The 22,973-nt window shown below is 41.3% G+C and overlaps 1 protein-coding gene across 1 annotated transcript in view; it reads left to right on the top strand.

Annotated features, from left to right (window-relative positions):
- si:ch73-383l1.1 (receptor tyrosine-protein kinase erbB-4) overlaps positions 1–22,973 on the top strand; it is a 354,070-nt gene that overhangs the window by 177,893 nt on the left and 153,204 nt on the right. The window contains exon 2 of the mRNA XM_039607089.1: positions 945–1,096. Coding sequence (XP_039463023.1) covers positions 945–1,096 — 152 coding nt within the window. The remainder of the gene's footprint in view (positions 1–944; positions 1,097–22,973) is intronic.

The raw sequence follows: 22,973 nt of genomic DNA, 5'->3' as shown, positions 1-22,973 counted from the left end.
TATAGAGTTTGCAGTTAGGTAGGGAACAAAAATAGTTGTTTTTGTGCACGCAGCTAAAACTGGGAGAAAAGCCGACCCTTATCTAATTGCCCGGCGTTCCCACACACCAACAGAGCCGTGTCTACTCCCCATAATATCTTCAAAGTCTTGTAATCTCGTCAGCCAAGTAAAGTCTCCAAGTGAAACCCTCTGTAAAGGTCAACCAATGCAATTTGAATATCTTTGATTAAACGGCGTGCCGGTGCCAGACCTAGACTGTAGGTCAGTGCCTCAGAGAAATGATATCCACCCCTCTAACCCCACTTGTCCCTCCCCAAGTCTTCACTCTCGCGTCTCCCTCATTGTCGAGGGTCACGTCTGCTGCACTCCCCTTTCAGCAATTTATGTAATCCCTCAATCCTCGATTCCCTCCCACTGTTCCCTCTGTCCTTCAGCCCTCCCTCGTTCACTTTCTTTCACTGTGTCGAGCTCTCGTATTCACACGGTTTTAGTCCTCAGATCTCCGCTCCTGGATGTTTCTTTGTCTTGATTTCATTGTAACGCATTCGGAGCACACGCCAGTGAAGCGATTCATCAGCAGACGAGTGCTTTAGTTACAAATTCCACCATGTGCAGCCGTGGCTGTAGTTATAGAATAGAGTGAGATCAGATATATGGGATTTTCCTTCAGTTTTACAAGAGGGGCAAAAAAGAAAAAGCTGTTTAAGTTATCTAGGTTAACTGGTTGTGCTGACCTTTAAGTGTTGTGTATGTATGTAATCAAGTTAGCTAGCCTGCTGGCCTTTAAGCATAATGACTACTGTGGTCATGAATGGCTGAAAATCATTAATTACACTGTTTGCGTTTCTCCCTTTTTGAATCTGTCAGCATATTAAATATGCTCTGTAAGACAAATTGTCTCAAACATGACCCTTTTTTTCTTCTTCTTCTGTTTTTGTGTGTAGTTTGTCCTGGTACAGAGAACAAATTGAGCACACTGTCTGACCTGGACCAGCAGTACCGCACCCTGAAGAAGCTCTACGAGAACTGCGAAGTCGTCATGGGGAATCTGGAGATTACCAGCATTGATCGAAACCGCAACCTCTCCTTCCTCAAGGTACGGGGGTGAAACTGTCTCTGGTTCGTTTGCTTTAATGGATAGATGGTGAGCAAGAGAGAAAGACTGGGCGTTTTAGCATTCTGTATTGGGCAACAGATGGGATTCAGGACCACGGAGAGAGACAGGCAGAAAGACGGTGAATGTTTTACAATGAGAGCGCTCAGGCTCTGTCTCTGCTCACTCATTCTCTGTTTTCTCCATCGTAAACACTCACTAATTTATGGTCAGTGCTAAATCAAGATTTTTAGATTCGTAAAGGCATAAACCTCTTAAACCTTCACTGACTCAACATTGTGCTAAACCATGCATAAATCATGGTATACAAATGTGGATAGTTAAAGTGGTAGTGGCTAAATATAGACAGACTGGAATGTATTTTTAGAGACACAAAGAAAGAGCTGGAGTGTTTCGGCATCTTAAGTCGGACACAGAGATCCCAGTCAGGAGACTTAACCCAGTTTTGATTATGTTCAAGATCTAAGGTTCACACGGTGCACACAGACGGAAAAGGTTTTCTGAACTCATTAGAGTTCATTTGTTGTGTGAAATGATTCTATATTACATATCTATGAGGCACAAATATATACTATAGTCCAGATTTAGAAAACACAGTCAGTTCATTTCAACATCAAGTACAATAGACATGCTTGTTTTTGGTGTTAAATATTGATGCAATTAGCCATAAACTCCATGTTGCAAATATTGGTAAATCGATTTGCGTGTCTGATTTAAATATTCTCTTTGTTATTTTTAAGGTGCTCCCACAAATGTATATAGAACATGGTCAGTTGCAAAAATCTCTGAGTTAACTACCTCTTACAACAATTTTGTCACTGCACTCTCTCAGTGCTTTTTTTTAAACACCAAAACCCAGTTTGCGCATTCGTAAATCTAGCCCTAACTGTGGAAAACCACTGGATCACCTGCATATTACACCTACAGAAGTTGTTCAGCTATGGAAACCCATGCCATGAAGCTCCGGGCGCACAGTTTTTGTGCTGATGGTCAGAGGAGGTTTGTAACTCTGCAGTTTTTGAGTCGGCAGACTCAAGCAAGCAAGCGATTGGCAACAGTGGGAAGGAAAAACTCCCTTTTAACAGGAAGAAGCCACTGGCAGAATCAGGCTCTGGGTTGAGCCACTGGATTCACTGCCACCCCACATCACCTAATTGGTCGGTAGATGCTTTTCAACACATCCAGCTGGCAAATGGCATATAAGGACCATTATATGAGCTAACTATAGTTGGTGCACATATGCAAGCTACTTTGGAGCCCATCTCCAGCCCTCTTCCTCCTTTTCGTGCTGTTTCTGAGTCAGTGTACGAGCGGTCACTGATGTTTGCTACATTCTGCACTGGTCTCTCTCAGTGTTTTTCAGTGCTCTCCATGCCAGCAGAGCAACCAAATTTAAACTACTGCAGATAAAAAACAACCCCCCACCCCCCCCCACCCCACCCCACACACACACACACACACACACACACCTTTTTGGACTGCAGAGGTGCTGAATGAAATGTATTTTAAAAGATAACCAATTTAACAAACTCTTAAAAAGTTGGATAATGCCTTTCAGAGACAACGCTTTTGCATTCAAGGCAGCTGACTCACTGAATCTCTTATCTGGTGGGAGTTACAATAATTTAACAAGCAAAGGGTTGAAATTTTATTCACTTCAAGAGAACCCATAGATATTGATTGAAGTCCTTTGCCAAGACAATACAACACATCGCAGTACAATGGAACTCATGATAAGAGGCAGTGGTAAGAATTACAATGGAAGAAACGTCTGTGAAAGACTGCAGGCAAATGAGAGGCACTCTGAATGCAAAGTGGCATCGCCATTCCAGCTGAACACAGTCATCTCCTGGGTCTGCAGCTGCTTTTGGAATGTGTGTGTGTGTGTGTGTGTGTGTGTGTGTGTGTGTGTGTGTGTGTGTGTGTGTGTGTGTGTGTGTGTGTCATCCGGCCTGTATTTTAAAATTCACTTTTTTCTCTACTGCATGCACACATACTGTATGTGCCACCAGGCCCAGTCCCTCCTCCCTGCTGTTTAATGAAGTGAGGTGCAGTCTAATTACTGGGCCAGAGCTATCAAATGAATACCATAAACAGTCCCATTAGGCCCAGCATCATTAGAGAAACAATTAGGCATCTGGGGAATTGTTAACTGAAAGTGAAGCGGGAGGGGGGGCAGTCGTAAAGCAGTAATCCTATTGGTTACAAGAAATCAGTGAGATCCCACCTGGATTTTTAAAAGCTTACTCATGGACCCTTCTAAAGCTCGGTACAGTTTACCAGTTCTGACTTGTTGATCACCAAACAAAACCAGATGGAAAGTGTTTTCTATTCTTAACCATAAGCAGTGAAGTCGCGCTGCTTCCTGTTCCTCTTGCTTGTCAGTCTGCAACTTAAAATACTGCCCCTAAACTTGGAGCATATGCATAATGGTTCATGCAAAGTTCAGCATCGGCACATCGTCTGCACATACACACATCTGAGCGCAGCACACAGGCTCAAACACGTTGAGCCGCAGGCAGCGTGGAAACGCTAGGACAGGGAAAATCAGCAGCTTGGGAGGAACATAAAGTATATATGGACGAATGGATGGCCACGGCACGGAGGGATGGAGAGGTAAAAAAAAGAAGAAAAGAAGGAGAGAGGAAAGAGAAGAGCAAGAGGGATGTCACTTTTATGGCTCGCAAAAACAGCTGCTGTGTGAAAATTACAGCGTGCAGCTATTGCTATGTGTGTTTGTGTGTTTATGAAGGGGGGGGTGATACAGGGCAGAAATGGAGGGGAGTGAGGGAGAGAGGGCAGCGACAGACATGAAGGCGTGGTGATTTTAGCCTGGTGAGATGCTGACAGTTAGACGGATGATGTGGCTCTGCAGCCTTCTCTGGTGCAGCTTTGCTCTAAAGCACATTTCCTTGACTTTTACTTAGTCTCTGCCTCCGTTCAGTGCACTCAGATATCGCAGATTGGGGCCAATTTTTACTTACAAATACATCCTGATGCTTTTTTTTTCTCACCACACAGGTGGAGCTTTATCAGTCACTGTGCAGCTTTCCTGTGTGAAAATATGTCAAATTTCAAGATGCAGTTTTAAATAAAGGAGATACTTGAAGCCTTTAATGTCTTGATTTCTTGGCTTTGATGTGAGGTCACATGTATTAAATTACTGCCAATGCGGAGGTCAGCTGCCCCCAAATCGACCCCAGTCTAATCCAGAGGAAGGCGAATAGAAATTATGTGATGAGAGTATGAACGAAGATTTTAATAGATCTTATTATCAGGTCATACAGGCCATGAAGTCAGGCTCAGCCTCAACCCTGGAAGATCAGTGTTAGACAGGCTTGATACAGCCAGCTGATGATGCTTTAGCTCATCAATATGCTGTGGATCTGCAAATCGCTTTGCAACCCACCTCCACCTCCATCAGTGTCATGTCCAGTATCACTGATGCCTGTTTTTTGTACTTATTTTAGTTAATGCTTCACATCCTGTAACACAGGGCTTACATTATGCTGGAGTTGTGCAGGGCTGAACTCAGTTACATTGACTTTTCCGGTTGATCAGAGCATCTCATACATTAACAATGCACTGTATATATTATTTAACTACTGCTGTTAGATGTATAAAATGTAGCTTTCAGATATTACATATTGGAAATGTCCCTTCATGCTCTCAACAAGTTTGCAGTATAGTATAGATTTGTTTGAATGCACTCATTGGATTGACTTATAACTATAAGACCAAGGAACTCAGGTGAAGGACAAAGCAGATATTAGTCATAGATAAGAAGTGGCATCGCTATCATCACTGTCAGCTGAAATTCTTAACAAGCAGTATCAGGTCTCGAAAGTTCCCAGACGTTTTCGTGCTTAGTAAAAACTTCTCTCTGAAAGTGTTGGTGGTTCTTTAGAAGTACTTTAAGCTGAGCGATGAATGTTTTGTGACCACAGTCACAGGTGTCTGAAGGGCATCACCATGCTGCTGCCTGGCATACCCCTCTTTCTAGTTTGCTGGCCAGCTCCCTTGGACGTTGTCTGTCTGTCACTCACAATGACCTATTTTCCCAGAAGTGAAGCGAGGAGCCGTGCCAAGTGGCCCGCAGTGGCCCACAAGCAGCTAATGATGTCACCTAGGCTGAAGGACTCTTCATTAAAGCCGGATCAATCTGCCGGCTAGCGCTGCAAAACACAGGGCGCGATGCCAGGTCTGCAGCTGAGAGCGCCGCGACTGGCGGGTGTCTATCCACGAAGCCACGAAAACGTCACACACAGCTAACGCTTTAAACTCTCTCTAAAGTTCCCCCAAGAGGACTGAATCCATCACAAGTTAGGGATACAAACACACATTCTTGGACACGCACACAGTCTTCAGCAATAAAGGGAGATGAATGACACGGTCACTGAGGTGTATACTCTATGTCGACATGCAGACGGAGACACTCTTTACTGAGCTTATCTCTGGCAAACACCAGCAAGGAGAGACAGAGAGAAAACAGAGATACAGCTTTTTTAACCGGGACTCATTTCCAAACTCTCACTTTTTTTTTTTTTAAAGAATGGCAGCGAGGATGTGACTTCGGTTCAGCACAGCCGGGAAACAGAGGAGAGAGGAAAATATAAAGTGAGATGAGACAGGCGAGAAAAGAGACTTCTTCCACCAAAGGCTTTCAGCTGAAAATGAAAGCGTTCAGTTGTTCTGCAGCTCAGCTATTCTCAAAGCGTACATCCTGAGACTACGTCTGCTGCCTCTTACTGTATGCATATACGTGCATCCGAACATGGCCTCAAGTCAAAACGAGGCCACGCTTAAGGGGAGCAAAGGTCACTCGGCTCAGAGTGGCGCTGTTCGTTTCTTTGATGAACCTTCCTCCTTGCTCTTTTACGTCATAACCTCTTCGGCCTTGGAGGGATTTTTCTCATTTTATGTCCTTGCTCTAACCCGCTGAGATCGGAGTGTTAGTCAGAGATTACGGCTTCACCGTGTCATTATTCAGAGCTCTTCTGATCGCCCGCCTCTCTGTCTGAGAGTGCGGTCCTATGCCATTAATTTACCGCGAGGCAGTAATTCAGACTTCACTCTATCACACTTGTTTCACCGTGTCTGCCCTTCAACATGTTTGCCATTCATCCTAGTTAGTTATGATATACTATATTGACACTTACTTGGTGTACTTTCTCAAGGTGTGGCCTCTTTTTTACACCGAGGAACATCTAAAAGCTTCTGAAATATAATATTATAGAGAATGATGTTCTAGGGGAAATCCTTACATGCGGTGGGGCCACTATGCCAATGTTGTTGTTTTCCATTGAAGCAGTCTCCTCTAGGATAACAGGTCTTTGACCCATAGGGCCCAAGGGGCTCAGCAAACGTTTTAGCATTCAAATTATAGAAATCATATGCTATGGCTTTCATGGTCACCAAATCCTAAACCAATTTGACCTCTAGAACTTGGACTTGTGTGGAGTCCTGTGTTAAACAGTCCACTACCTAAATTCTAGACTCTTTGTTTGGTGTATCTTGCTAGTACCTGGTTAGACTTCCTTTTGCCTCCAAAAACTCCCTTAATCCTTTATGGCATTGATTCAAGAAGGCACAGCAAAGTCATTGTCATGTTCAAGAAACCAGTTTGAGACGATCTGAGCTTTGTGACCTGGTGTGTTATCCTTGCTGGTAGCAGCCATCAGGGGATGAGTACACTGTGGTTATAAAGGGAAAAACATGGTCAGCAACAATCCTCAGGTAGGCTGTGGTGTTTAAACAATGCTCAGTGTGCACTGAGGGGCCCAAAGTGAGCCAAGAAACACCAAAAACCTCGAAGTGTTGATATAAAGCAGGACGGATCTATGCTTTCGGGTTATTTGGATCAAATTTTGATCCTAGTCAAGACTCATCAAACCAGGCAACGTTTTATTATTCCTTATTTTTTTCTGATGTTCCAATCTTCCAGTACTTTCCAAGCCTAATGGCACCTGGATGGGCAAAAGGAATAAAGAGAATCACTTGTAAATATTTTCATCACTGATTAAAAGCATTTATTCATTGTGTCACATCAGCTTGATTTGATAATTGCAGAATCTTCCACCACTTGCTTCTCAATGACTAAATCCCTCTGTGCTGTGCTTTGTGGGTGTTTGCTGCCTGTTTTTTGGATGAGACTGAGAAAAGAGCTCTTCCCTCAAAGTGAGGGATGTTATTTACATGGAGAGAGACAGAGAGAGGTACGATACGGGGCCACCGTGGAGGTCAAGTACTTTCTCTCACTCTCCGTCCCTGCTCTCTATAAATGTTTCATGCTATTGTGCTCCACGTTGCTCAATAGCTGCCACAGGGCCTCTTCACCATGTAATGACACCATGATCCCGAGCGACAGTGGGAAGAAGGGGGGGCTTACTAGCTGGGTGGATCGTACAGTTTCATTAGCCTCTGAACCGTTGAGGAGCTCATAAAAGGTTGGGACTGTCGCTTGGAACGGGGGGCTGTTAGCGCCTCGCGGGCACCCAGCAGCGTTTGCATAATTACAGCTCTTAACGCTGGGAAAATTAGCACCCTGCTCGTGCCAGCCAGCACCCTGCCAGATCACGGTGGCACTGCCCTGATGTATCTTATAGCTCGTTAATTGTCGGATAATGGAGATGTCGAAGTCCAAGAGAAGAAAAATAGAACATTTTACTCTGTGTTCTTTATTTATTTAAAATTTTTTGGCTCCTTTACCAGAGTGGAGCCTAGAGTTAAGTAATCTCTTAAGAAGAAAAATGGCAGGAAAGTAGAGACTAGAGAAAAAATAATGAGTGAAGCATTCTATTTGTCGCAACGATTGCCTTGTTTCATACATTTTCAAAGGCATGAGAAAACATTTGGCCATAATATGTTTTTATTATCCATAATGCATCTTTTTAGAGCTACAACATATGTGTGCACTTACTCTACCAATCTTTTTTTTAAAGACTTACAAAAGGATGAACACAAACGACCAACAACATCTTGATGTCTGACAGCTAAGCATTGGCAGCTCTGTCATTTCCACCCTTTCTATCTCTTTGATTGCCAAAGATAAACAAAAGCTAGCAAAGTGAGCAAAAATGCCTCCTTTCATGTAAGTTGCTGCTTAGACTGGATCAAGTTATTACTTCTGCTTTGTTGCTGCAGGTGCAGCTGTTTTATTTGAGCACCAAGGTGCACGCCTTGATCATTTTTCTGACTATCAGGCGTTGGTGCATTGATGTTTGTTTCATAACACATTTTCAAAGTGCCTGATGTTTTACTTTGGGGCCTGTGTCTAAGTAACATCAGTGAGAACAAAAAAACACCTTTAACTAAGAACTGTATCTACCCAATGTACTTTACTGTGCAACTATCTTGAACCACCCCTCATTTCTTTATATATTTGTTGGAAAATTGGAAATAGGTGAAAACATTCATAGAAATACCAAAAAATAAGGCAAAAACAGAGTTTGCCCGATTCTAATGAGCTTGAAAGTCGATATTTGGTGTGACCACCTTTATTCTTCACCACAGTCTGTCTATTAGGCAGCTTTTTCATCATTTCTTTAAGTAGTTTTCAGGAATAGTTCTCCAGGCTTCTTTGGATGTTTCTGCCTTTTGTTCTGTTCTCTGTCAACACGATCCCACACTGCTTCAATAATGTTGAGGTCCGGGCTCTGCGGAGGCCGATCCATGACTGATAGTGTTCCACTGTGTGTTTATCTATCCAGGTATGATTTTACTGCATTGGCATTTTGGTTGGGGAGCATTGTCATGCTGAAAAATGAAGCTGCTGCCAATCAAATATTTTCCAGATGGTCTTGCATGGTGCATCAAAATCTAATAGTGCTTTTCTGTGTTCATAATTCATCAATTTTGACAAGGTCTTCTTGTTTCTTAAGGACATGATTTTCAGTTACTATTCATCTTCAACAGATAGTTACTGAAGATCATGCCATATTTTTGGCTCCTTGGGAATCACCTTGTTGGTACAACATGGTTGAAAACTGTTGTATTTTTCATAGATTCAACTAAAGAAATGTGAGAAAATGATGTGTTCTTGTGACAGGCTGCTAGTAACAAAGTGCCTAAAGATACTATTTAAAATTGGTTCTTTGCCAGTATGTCTGTTATGTGTAGACACAAAACTGGTTCATCCCTGGAATTAGGCATTTCTTTTTTATGTTGAATGGTTCATAGGTCAGTGTTGAGCCGCTTAACAAACAAACAAACGTTCCTCTGAAAATGGTCAGGTACAAGGACTGGACTGAAAATGAGTGGAAAAAGCAGTCATTTCCAAAGAAACACTTTAAAATACCTTCAGAAACCCTGCTATTGATCAAAACCACCAGCAAGTTCCCAGAAAGTCTGGCTCCTCAGAAGTGAAATATAAAGAAATGAAGGGTGGCTAAAGACTTTTGCACAGCGCTGGAACATCTCTTTAAACCTTTACAGCAATACAAGAACTTCCCAGCCTTATATTTGTTGAGTATGACAAATCATTTATAAATTAAATACCCCATTGATTTGATATTGACAGAAAGTAATCATAAGTGTCCAATCTAATGGACATCATCACATCTAAAATACTGTATTACATTTTCTTACAGAACAGTGTATCCTCTTCCAAGTTAAGCATCTTAGAGTAGCAACATTGTTTATCTAAATCTGGTGTTGCTATAAGCCCCTTTTGATGCACTGCCAAACTATCCATGATATACGCCGCTTCTTGCAAACCAGCACTGGAAAAACCCCTGTTCCCCTCTGACCCTACATGGAGAAGTGTTTAAGTCAATGGCTGGATAACAGTGCCAACGGTACTTCTATTAAAAATATAAAGTTGTGTACTATTTATGTGTAGTTACAGAAATTTGGGTAAATGGCATGATCCGACCACTTTAAGAGCTTAATCTGATTAACGTGTGTGTGAGAGAGAGAGCTAATGGAAAACACTTTTCAACCATTAATTGTGATTAAACGTTTGGTATCTGAGAACAATTTTAGTTAATGGAGCTACTTTTGAATAGAGAGTGCACATTAGAATTCTTCTGAGCCTTGATTAGGACGTGTATTAACTTTCCACAAACACACACTCTCCAACATTAGCTTAGCAGCCTAATGTTCAGGCTGTGCTATAGTTTGCCATCATTAATCAACCCTATCAACTCACCCAATTTGAATCCCCTTGATTCATAGTAATTTTTAATCAGAGTAGGCATCCTCCTCTACATTCTAGCAGGTTCAGAAGGGGGTCATCATTCACTGTGATCAGTGGTAAACGCAGCAATTCAGGTTATGTTGAAGACCCTTGAGCAGCTGTATGAAAAAGTAAAACACGAGGTAGTGATTGTAGCTTTACTATCTATTTTAACTTAAACCGGGATTGCTGGACTCTGTTACAGGTTTTTGCATAGTGTTTTGTCTTAGGCACGTTACAATGAGTTCAGTCTCAGAACAGCAATGTCTTACTACAGAATCCCAGTGCCATATCAAACATGCGTGATTTAAGTCTGTCATACAGTCATACAGGTTTGTAGAAGTATGAAATCACTGTGCCATTTGGTCTCTACATGGACTGGTGCATTAGCTTTAGCTGGTAATGGTTTGGGCCATGGCTAATCCCCAGGAGTTTTTGGAAAATACTCTGTGGACTAAAGAGATGAAAATAGAACTATTTGAAAGGTTTCAATCCTGTTACGTTTTCAACTATTACCATTGGAGCCCTTGTGTTCTGTAGCAGGACTATGATCTAAAACACACCAACAACTCCACCTCTGAATTGCTCTGGAAAGATTTTGGGGTGGCCCAGTCAAAGTCCAAACTTCTGGTGGCACAACCAGCTATGAGGACTATTTCTAGAAAATTACTTTCTTCCACAGAGACAGGTAAGTTTGAATGACTTTTTCCCCTCTAAGAAATGTAATCCTCATTTCAAAACAGCATTTGGTATTTATGTAGGTTACCAAATACCTCTAACATTAGAATTTGTTTGATCTGAAACATGTAAGTCTGAAAATTGTCTGAAAAACTGAAATCATAAGGTGGCAAATACTTCTTTACAACACTGTACAAACTATACGAATAGTCTATTAACAAAACGGTATCTATAGATTTAATTATTTGGGAAAGGAAGTCTTGATGATCAGGTATTGGGTAAGTTGGATAAGAAGTTGGTGTTGGGTAAGTTGTGTGAGTTAGAAATAAAGGAGGAAGAACACATAAAATACATAGTAAAGTATTGTAAATACATTATTTACACACTTCCAAATATTGTGTAAAAACACAATGAAAAACAGGCCAAACCAGGAATTTGGGATTTCCACTGTTTAACCTGACTCCCGTGGTGGCTGCACCTCTCTGAGCACCGGGTGGGATTAGTAAGTGGTATGATAGTCACAGCTCCTGTTCATTACTGGACTCCTAGCAGTCTAGCCTCCAGCACTGGAAAGTTGGAGCTGGAGTAACAGAAAAAATGCACATACCTACACACACACACACACATGCATGCTGTACATATTAAGGAAGCACGCACGTTCACGCAAACATGAAGGCAGATAACCTGCCTCACATTCAGGATCGGTTCGTCCTCTGTGTCATTGTATGTGGTCGACTGCGCGCCTGCTTTTTTTGTCTGCCTGATCAAAACAGACGTGGTGCAGAGCAGAGGTCTCGGAGGTGAAATTAAAGTCTTGCTTCCTCCATGGTTTGGAGGGGGGGGGGAAGTGATTACCGCTAAATTAAAAGGTACGACCATAAAAGCGTGCCACCGCCGAACCCTCGCAATTCATCAAAATGATCCCACGGCGCGTCTTTTGCTTATCAAATTGTAAAATATTGTCCATGACAGTGGCGTAACAGGGTCGTAATTAATGCACTAAATCAATTCTGAATCACTCTGCGCAGAGTGGCCCTGCTGGGACGCCATCATTATCACAAATTATGGTGGCAGATGCATGGGGCCGAAAGGAATGGATAAAGCTCTGGCGGCGTCTTTCCCTCCTCTACAACAAGTTCATTTTCCGCTCTGTGTGACTCACCGAGTGTCAAACCGTGTGGCATTTCTCCTCACTCACACTTGTGCTACCTTATTACAAGGTGCAAATAGTTTTATTAGTGAGCGCTATTTTTAAAATTCACATCCTGAAATTATCCCTTCACTGCCGCTGACATGTGGGGTTTGATGACAAAATGCATGTCTTCATCTTCAAAGAGGTAAGTCACAGAGATGAATACATTATAGTTACGTTTTTTTCTTTTCTTCTGAACGTGAGTGTGAGTAACACAGAGAGGCTGGGCATTAAAATACAGCTGTTTAAAGGAGATATTGACTCCCACAGCTGACTGTGTGAGATATGTATGGTGTTTGCTCCAAAGGAAGGCATTTTTCTTATCTCATATGAAGAAAAACCTAATCTTTTGTTTTACAGGCATCTTTTATGATCCTGTATGGACTGGACCAGATATTTGTCATAAAGGTTGTTTATCCTAATGGACTCAAACCATACATGACTGGCTACACCATCGCTGACGAGTTGACATCCTCAGGATTTGGACCTTGAAGATTTGCGCCTACCAAAGAAGCCTAATTTACGGGACATCCACCCAGAAAGCAATGCCGCTGACCACAGAGACCATAGATAATCAATGACAATGACATTCAGCGACTTCAAGTGGCGACAGGTGAAATAACCACTGGTGATGTAAAATGGGCAACCCACATGACTGAGGCAACTACTAGTGAGAGCGAAGGACGCCACTATTGACATGATGGCCTAATGATGGGAAACAGTGGCTGGAGACTGCAACACAGTCAAAATTATTGTTACTCTGTGCAATGAACTTGTAGTCTTATTGCCTTTGAAATGGCTGTTTTGAAGATAGGGCCAGGTCTGCAACCACTCAAACAGTTGCCACCTTCAAAGTGACTTTGGTGCGTTAAAGTGGCAATTTTACGGCGATTAACGGTGATACGTCTTTGAAAATCACTAATCTGAGTGGAAGTAATCCTATTGTCTGTGTATGTAAACGGCAACAGCCAGAACTACTTAGATCTGAAACAGAAATTCCTTCTCAGATAGTGACGTGGTTGCTGCAGGATGGTCATTTAATGGCAAATTGGCAATCTGTCTGTGTGCCAAACTGTACAACCACTTCTTAAAACTTTTTCCCCTTCATCATCAAATTACCAGAATACCTCATGTAGCCCGCATACATTTTCATATATTTGGGTGACCAACATAAATACAGCCAAGAAGCCCCGACATCCATGTTTTTCCTGGTGCACTCACTTAGAAGTTGTGAAACACAGATTGTTCTAATGAGAATCTCGCACTCATTCAGGTTAGAGTGAGTCAGGGCCATGGAATAACACAAATAAATAATGGAGTTTCTCTTGTCCTAGTCTTGTCTCCTACAGCTTCCCATGAACTTTCTGAAATCCTCTGATCTCATCTGCTAACTTATGAAAAGTTACATTATGAGCACAGTCCACGAGACTGAACAATTTTGTCTTGCTGTGCTTGTGCAACCATTCTCTGACTTCATATGACTTTTTGAAGGCATATGAAGTCATTGCTGCAGGATATATTATGTATGCATATTGCATTTTATGACATTTCCTAAAGATTTCGTGACTCGCAATGATTTATAAGATTTCTTCCAATTGCATATTCTGCAGTGTGCCCAACAGAAGTTCTTTAATTCTGTATAGTTCTATTGTTGATTTAGGTGCCGTGTTTGCATATGAAGGACCACATGATGTGCATGAGAAACACTCTGAATGTTTGATGGTCCCATATTTTTTGTTATTTATTACATGATGATGGAGGCAAAATATGTAAAGATAGGAGGGAAAAGCACCAAAGTCCTTAGTGTCAAGGAGAAAAGAGGCATTGACAAAATAAAGTTACAGGGAAATCTTTAGTATTTTAGAAAAAGAATTTAATGAGAGTACGCTCATGTAAATTGTCATAGCTGCATGCTGTTACTACTACTACTTTTTAAATGTGTCTTCCTGTACTGGATACAATGCTGTGAAAAAGTTTTTGCCCCCTTCCTGACTTATTTGGGTTTGGGTTTTTTTGCATATTTGAAACACTTACATGATTCAGATCATTAAACAATTTTTAATATTACACAAAAATAAAGTGAGTAAATGCAAATTCCCCCCTAAATCTAGTAACCGGTTGTGCCATCCTTGGCAGCAAGAACCACAATCAAGCATTTTCGATAACTGGCAACGATTCTTTCACATCACTGTGGAGGAACTTTGGCCCACTTTTCTTTGTAGAACTGTTTGAATTCAGACACATTGGCGGGTTTTCCAGCATGAACAGCCTGTTTAAGGTCACGTCACAGTGCCTCAATCAGATTTAAGTCCAGCCTTTGACTCGGCCACTCCAAAACTTCTTTCAGGATTTTCTGGTAGAGAGCAGAATTCATGGTTCCATCAATTACATCAAGTAGTCGTGAAGCAGCAAAGGTTCTGTTTAAGTGATTTCCTGATTCAGCAGGTCTGCCAGTAACCAGGCCTGGGTAAATCTAAACTCTTTCTAAAAACTGTGGTTAAGCACAGTTGAGTCACTGCTACAATCAGCTGGTCTGCTGACTGTAATGAAATGTGGGATCAGATTTGCTCTAAATACCACTCATTAGCAGTTTTGGGATAAGCATTTAAGTGTCGGTTGTGTGTAGGGGGTGTTGGCATTTTTCACACATCTGCTATCATACCAGGCATTAACACATTAATAACCCCAAATGTGGGCACAGGGACTAACTCAGATTACTGTACCTTAGTATCAATCCAATACTGTCCTCTCACATGTTCTAATTCAACTTGGTGACACAAAGCTGTTGAGGTTTAACGTTTCTCCCGGTACTGTGTTAACAGACTGAGAAGTCACACTGGTGCCAACATTTAGAGCACCCAGCCTTTTTCCTCCCGAGTCCCCTTTGCAGATATTAGAAATGCATCTTAGCCTCGGATTAATTTATGAATTTGTGTAAATTGTTTCTCCCAACGCCTTTTTAATATCTTTCTCTCTGGGAAAATACACCCCGCATCACGGTACTGCTGCTGCTGCTCTGAGCGGAAGCAACAGATTGCGCTCCTCGGTGACATTTACGCTGCGTGCGAGTGTGAGCATGTATCCGTGCGTCTTACGATTCGTGTGCATTTGTGACTCGTTGTGTCTTTGTGCACCTTGCCTTTCTGTTGGTGTGATTGAACTGTTCACTCCCAGTCCTCCTACTGTGACGTCTTACAAACTAGCGGAGGAAGAAACTGCATGATGAAAAATTACATTTTGCTGCATTCAATGGAAGTTGTTACTAGAATTTACTGAGATTATACCTACATGAGAATTATTAATAGGCTTTTACATATAATAATAACTGTCGAGCCCGTTGAAAAATGCCTGCTGTCATGCATGTGATCCATCTAATCCGTAGAGTATTCTCTTATGATGGATTTGAACTAGCTATTGCTATGAATGGCTATCCCTGCTGTGAAGAAACCCAAGCCCTCCTCAATTTGCACCCGAAATGCCGTCCAAAATTTTCTTTCTAATTGCTAACATAGCCTCTATAATTCTCGGGAGGGAAACATTTAGAGAACATGAAATACTAGAAAGAAATAGAAGGAAAAAAGGGCCTTAATCACAGAGATGCCAATTTTCTTTGGATTAGTATTATCACAGCACTTCGAAGGGAAATATGCAAGAGTGAAAGGGAAGGTTTGCAAGATGGTAGTTAGACCGGCTATGATGTATGGTTTGGAGACGGTGGCTCTGACAGAAACACAGAAGGCGAGCTGGAGATATGGTAAGATTTTCAATGGGAGTGATCAGAAGGGACAAGACAAAGTTGGATGCCAGGACATGCAGAGGGTTGGTGTGACAGAGAAAGGCTGGGGTGAGATGAAGGCGGATGATCTGCTGTGGTGACCCCTAAAAGAACCAGCTCAAAGAAGATGATTTCAAAAGTAGGTGGTTTGAGGTGGAATTTTTTACTCTGCAAACTGCAAACAAGGCAGATTTGTACAGAAAAAAGAGCCCCGGCTAACAGATTCTATTATATAGACACGGTCAGTGTTAAACGTGACTTTCTTTGGCCACAGAGAAAAAAAAACAAGTGAATACAACTGTAGCAAAGACACAAAAGATTTTTGATGGTTCTCCTTAAGTTTTCATTGGTTACATAACATTATTAAGGAAATTTCTGGCACAACTTCGGCTACTTCCAAGGTGTTTGGAGGAAGCTAAAGTGAGCTAAAGTGGACTCTGCTCACTGTTACTTGTATCTCCTTCTAAGCTTATTGGTGCGGCCCTCCACAACAGTCCCAGTTTCTCATATAGAATAGAATAGAATAGAATAGAATAGAATTCAACTTTATTGTCATTGCACATGCACAGGTACAGGGCAACGAAATGCAGTTTGCATCCATCCAGAAGTGCTTTAGTGATATAGATATATTACAATATATATTAGCAGTAATATAGATATGCAAGTATATTACAGAAATGGGTCTATTGTGGTATGTTAAATGTACACATATGGCCTCTTGGGAAGATTAATTGCCAAACCCTTGTTTAAATGACTTTTCAGGTCACTGTGTTTTATCTTTATTGTCATCATGTACAGCCTCTCAACATTTTGGGTAAACTGGTTTGTACAGCATTTCTTCTTTTGACATGTTGACAGTGAAAATAGTACAAAGAAGCTGAATACAGACGTTCAATGATGCAAAGGTTTTGTGTTTACATGTGTTTTGTGGTTCCCAGTGTGTATATCCAGATTTTTTATGAAGATTTTCTCAAGGCTGACATTTTCAGATTTCATATTGTGAAACATCCTGACAACTCTTTGATGGATTGCTATGCAATTTGGTGCACCCATTTATTGCACTCTTAATAACTCTGGTAGCCCTCTGACATTTCATCTAACATGATACTCTTGACAACTTTTCAGTTTGTCCAATATTTCAGTTTATGATCAAACACATTAAAAAAAAATCTCATGACAGTCCCATCAAGTTCATCAATAACTGGTAAACACTGACGCAGAACACTTGATTGATTGGAGCTTACAGATTTCACCATCGCAAAACTGCATAGTGTAAATTATAAGAGCAAAACAACAAAAATAATCTGCTCCAAGCTTGTAACACCACACACAATTAGATGAAGCACACACCAGCCCTGAAGTATCAAGTCAAACCTGGTTATTTTTACCTACACTATTGTAGATAGTCTTAAAATATGCATGCAGATGGTGAGCAGTTTTCACCGGTACTTGTCAGTTTCGTTCCTCACAAGTAATCGTCAGGTTGGATGCAGGTTTAATTTATGCCATGCTGTTCTGCTCAATAACCTCCTTTGCTTCTGGATCCTCAGTGATGACTTGGACCTATTTTTTGCTATATTCTGAAAGTCATGGCTCTTTGTTTCACACCATAATTAAAAGCCTTATGGAAGAGATATTATTCTGATTCTGCACAGTTTTATTCCGTGTCATAGTATTTCTTTGCTAACTTTTCTTGCTTCTGATCCATCTGGGATCACTATAAATGTGCCTAGCAGAGGCATTATATGTCAAGGAAAGAAAGCATACCAGTGTTTTCCCTTTTACTTACAAGATTTTGGCAGGAACTGGTGAAGAAAGGGACTGTCGAACTTCCACTCCTTAGTTGTAGAAGGCAGAAGTACTGTCACATTATCCTACTTGAATCCATGTGTAGTACAGAAGGTTTATTCACTATTGCTGAAGTTAGATGAGAAGTTTGGCACACCTTTCCTATCTGTTTGCTAAATATGAAGTTACCACAGTAACCGGCTAACTTATTTCAGCATGAAGACTGAAAACAGAAGGAAACAGCTTGCCTGGCAGTGTCCAAAGGCACCGTCCAAGATTGTTTCTTTCCCAAAATATCTAAAGAGAGGAAAAGAAGCAGAAGCACACTTCGATACCCTTGCAGACACGATTTCAGTGGAAGCAATAGCTAGAAGTCACATTTATAATTTGTGTAAGGCAGCGTGGGGCTGGTATCAGGTGGATAAAGAGAGCGTCTGGTCTTCTGCTTGACAAAATTCTTCAAATCCAGTGAGGCTTGATGTAAGCGAACACAAATCGTGAACAGAGAATTCACAAGTTTGTAGGCTGGTAGTGTAACGTTACACAAAACACCGTGCAATATGCCAGAATGAAGAGACGCACCAGCGTTTCTGCTGGCCTGACTGTGCACACAGACACAGTCAAAGCTGAATAAAGGGGAGTTTGTTAAAGGCTTCAGTCGGAGGGATTTAGGACGAAAACGAGTTCATCACATACCAGGTAACCAACACAAACCAGAATTCTTGAGACTGAAATGGTTTAGGTTGCCACTGAGATTATAATTGTTGTTTGTCAAAGATACAGTTGCAAGGTCATTTGGTCAAAGAAGAAATAAAGCACACAGACCAGAAAGATACATGTGGCGTATTAAACTGAGAAATGTTGACAGCATGTTAGTAAAACTGAGAGACTTTATTCTGACATACAGTAGTAGTCACAAACACACACACATGTGTACACGCTTTGTATTACTGCAAAAACAGGGCATCCATCTCTGATTACGGCGCGTTGATTCTGGAGTAATGAAGTAGTTTATCCCTGATACATGTCGTTCGCTGCAAAGTCCCGATGATGCCCTCTGAAACCGATTTCCTCTGAGACAAAATGGTGGATAAATATTCACTCTCACCAGTTCACGCGCAAGCTTGCACACACACTTCATAAAGAGACGAGAGAGATCAAATCTGACATGGCTGTAATCAGTTCCCCCAGCTGCCTGGTTCTGGCCTCAACGTGATTTTAGTTTGCAGATTCTTCTGTGTGCTTTTTATTAGAAGAAAAAGAGTTTAGTCCGGGTTCTTCGCTCTCTATGTCCTTCTCAGTGTGGTGAAAATAAACTGGATTTAAATATTGGTGTTAAAAGCAGGTGAATCTAAGTTCATGTTATTTTCTAATGGCAAACGGTTCCCACTGAATCTGCCAAAAATCAAACTGCTCAACTTTTCTGAAAACCTAGATACTGATATACATCAGAACTTGCCATTTAAAAGTCAAGCTTGCAAAGCTGAAACCTAACTCAAGTTTCTCTTTAGGAATAAATCTTGTTTCTCTCTCCAGAGGAGAGGGCACTTCATTTCTACCACTTTGTTTTACCTTTATTGGATTACAATGATCTGCTCTCGATGAGTACATCTCGATGAGTACTGTATGCTGTTGCTCGGTGGTCATCTATGACTTTTCAGTTAGTTCGTTTTTATATATGAATGTCTGCTTGGACTGAAATTTAAAGGTGTTTGTCTGACAGCTAAAGCTCGGCTGAAACAGTTTCAGTCTGGTGCTGTGATCCCAAACACAGCACCAGACTGACAACAGAATGACTGAAAAAGAAAATAATCTAAGTGTTGTGATAGCTTGTGCTGTGCGATACTGCAAATTTTGGTATCGATCTGGTACAAAGTAAACAGAGTGCCAGTATTGCCAACACCAATACCAATACTGATACTGTTAACCTAGAAATTCAACTTATGTAGGATAGGGCAGTGTGTCATGATTTATGACATCAGTCATCATAAATTTGCAAATTCCTTTTGCCAGTCAAACCAAAATGCATCACTTTAAACCACGTGAAGTCCACTTATTGGCCAGATGTATCTCGATCAGGTAGTAAATACAGGAAGAAGGCGCTGTGTGAGAAAACAGAGTTTACGTTCATTTCACAACTTGTTGCAAGGCCGTACGGACCGTTGCACATCTATAGTACCTCACTGTACTATAGAGTCAATAACAGCGCCATGATTCTTATTTCCCTTCAGTGTTAAATGGACTCTTTATCAATGGGTGTTTTGCAACGGTACATTTCTTTGACAAGTAAAATTCTTGCTTTGCGAGAGTACCTAATCAGCTTAGAGTATTCTTCCACCAAAAAGACAATGTTTTAAATCATTAAAAGGATGAGTTCTTGCAGCTTTGTAAGTATTATCTTATCAAAACCAATAAAGGCGAATAAAGTTTGCAAATTAAAAGCTATATTTATTCTTATTTAAATAAACCTTTTTTTTGATCCCGTGCTACATCACAGTACTTTAAGAGTGTTCTGTGTGAGAGGAAGTGTGATTTATGTCCTCACTGGCCTCTCATAACACAATCATTAACTGTAACTGCCATTCTGTTTCCATACATTCACCTCCCTGCACACTGGGAATTCATGCATTTTGTCTTCTTTTTCCATTGACATATAAATTGATTATCCGGGCCAAGTCTTGCATTGTCTACCTATGGCTGGATCCTACCTCTGCATCCAGCCCAATCATCAATCACTTGGAGAGGGCCATTAAGCAGCTTTTCTTCACCAGAAGAGTGAGCCGACATTGGGCCTTGTATAGGACACCCAGCTCTTCCTTCTTTCTCTTCTCCCGGGCTCTTCAGCCCCCCCATGTAGCAGATTTGCCTCTCCTCCAGATGGGGAGGGGAGATCCTGCCGGCTCTCAAAAACAGTGTCCTAATATGAGATGACCATGAATAATGACGGGCTTAAATATGAGATAGGGCAGCTAGGTGGTATAGCAGATAAAATGCTTCTTGCTACATCTCTCCATAGCCACTGTCAAGCCAGCTGAAGCCAGCCTGTGGCTGACGTGCACTAGCTTTGTCACATAACTGCATTATGTAGGGTCCCCAAAGGCTACAGCATAATGCGATCTGCTGTGCGACTGTTGCCGGGTTTCTACAACAGCCTCGCCTCATGAGTTATGTATTAGTGTTTTCACTGCAGCTTAAGGATCAGATACTGTACTGCACTGTCACTGTTTTAGTCTTGCCTGCTAATGTGCCACAAACCTTCCCCTTTGGTAATTTTAATTTCAGAGTCAGGGTCTTTACTGTAAATGCGTCTTGACAACACAGACGCCTCATGGACGCCGCTCATGAAGCAGGCCTATATGAGATTGTCGGGCTGTCTGAGACAATAAATATCAGTGCCAAAAGCCAGTAGCACAGCAGATGCTGGAGGCACACCTCTGGATATCAACACACATAACCCCCCCCCAGACACACACACACACAAAGCAAAGTGTCGTCACAAAGTCATTTTCAATGTCTGATGTTGAAACTGAAACATGTCCATCTCTGTGCTGCCTGACTTCTCATGTCTTTCAGTTCTGGTGATTCTAAATGGAAAACTGTACAAAACATTTATTTACAGAGTGCATTGCATTTATTAGTTATTTTTTTAAATTAGGTTCTAGGAAATTGCAGTTAGGCAGATTCAGCTTCTTAGTCTCTTCTCGAAATTTCTTCTACTTTCTTTCCACATGAAGCAAATCCTGAATAAAACACAGAAAAAGGTTAATAAAAAAATGTTCACACATCTTCCAGAGTTTAGCTGGGTCCCATCTTAACGTGGATTTTTTTTTTTCCTAGCATTTGATCTTAATTACTGTATAACTTGATTCAGGACAGTGCGTGAGATTAGATACTTTTCCAGCAAAAGCCCTGTCCAATTAAAGCACTTTGATTGAGCCGGGCAAGAAATTGACCTTCCTTTTCCCTAATGTGCTGGCGGAGAAGTTAAAATACCTTTAAGAGGAGTACATTTCAAGCCAGTCTACATCGACATGAAAAGTGTTGTGTGGGTTTAAAGCTTTAAGGGACTGAAACATGAAGCTGATAGGAGTTCTAAGAACTGCCACTCAAGGCTTGCTCCAAAAGGAGGTTGATTCCATTAGACTACCATGTTAAAATGGCCACCTTTGCTTTACACATAAACATGTTTACAGCTAAATACAAAATTGTTTGGTTCTCTTTACCCAGTTTGTAATGTTGGTGTTTACTTGTTAAAATATTATTGCTTAATGTGCTGTTTATTGCAGCACATTAAGTAATAATGTGCTGCTAAAGGTTCTGCACTCCAGGTTTGGTGAATGAAAAGACTAGAATCTTATTAGTGCTACACTCACTCTAGGGGAAACAATGGTTGGAGACCATGACATGACCAAAATTATTAGTTCAATGAACTCGCGAACTTGTGGCCTTTGAAATGATTCCTTTGAAGATCGACCAATCCCAGTCCGTTGCTTCAAAGTGACTTTGGTTATCAAGATGGCAATGCAACATCAAAAAGATGAAGTTGGTTTCCTGTCAGTGTACAGTGATGCACTATGTTGGACTGGTGCAGACCAGTGTTCATGGCCACTGTTAGGTTATATCAGGGGCAACAGACACCAGCGTATATTTAAGGTCATAATCATGATTAGGTTGGTTCACTGAATTTTACCTTGTGTACTAGCATCATAGTGTCTAGGGATTGAAACTCAACCAGTCAAAAATCTGCTGGCAAGCACAAAAACACTTATTACATGAATTATTTCTAATTCTTTTCCCCCATGCTGTACTGCTACACTGAATCTTGCAGTTCCTCCACCTGCCAAATCACACTTTAATCCCTTGTAATGTGATGGTCTTTATCCAGTTTTTGATATACACTCTTTTGTAACCATGCTAACCAAGCTAGCTAACACTAACTAATAACTCAGCACTCCACTGTCTCGTAACTTCGAAACAAAGAAAAATCATGTTTTTTATTAGGTTGTAGTACCAGGTACCTTTATAGTACCTATTCAGCCAAGTTCCAAGCTAACTGACTCAAGCTGAAAATGACTGACTGCATCCCACTGATTGGCCAGGGAGGTGTAGTATTGCCTTGACGTCCTCCATCGTTGTGTCGCATACAAATGACATCACAGGACCTTTGGGCCACCTTGCTCTAACAACTCCATTGCAATGGACAAGGACTGAAACCGAGCCGAGTAGGTGCCTGTGGAAAAGAGGCATATGT

The sequence above is a fragment of the Oreochromis aureus genome, linkage group 23, assembly GCF_013358895.1.
Source record: "Oreochromis aureus strain Israel breed Guangdong linkage group 23, ZZ_aureus, whole genome shotgun sequence".
NCBI lineage: Eukaryota > Metazoa > Chordata > Actinopteri > Cichliformes > Cichlidae > Oreochromis > Oreochromis aureus.
This window is presented reverse-complemented; position numbering and strand designations above follow the sequence as displayed.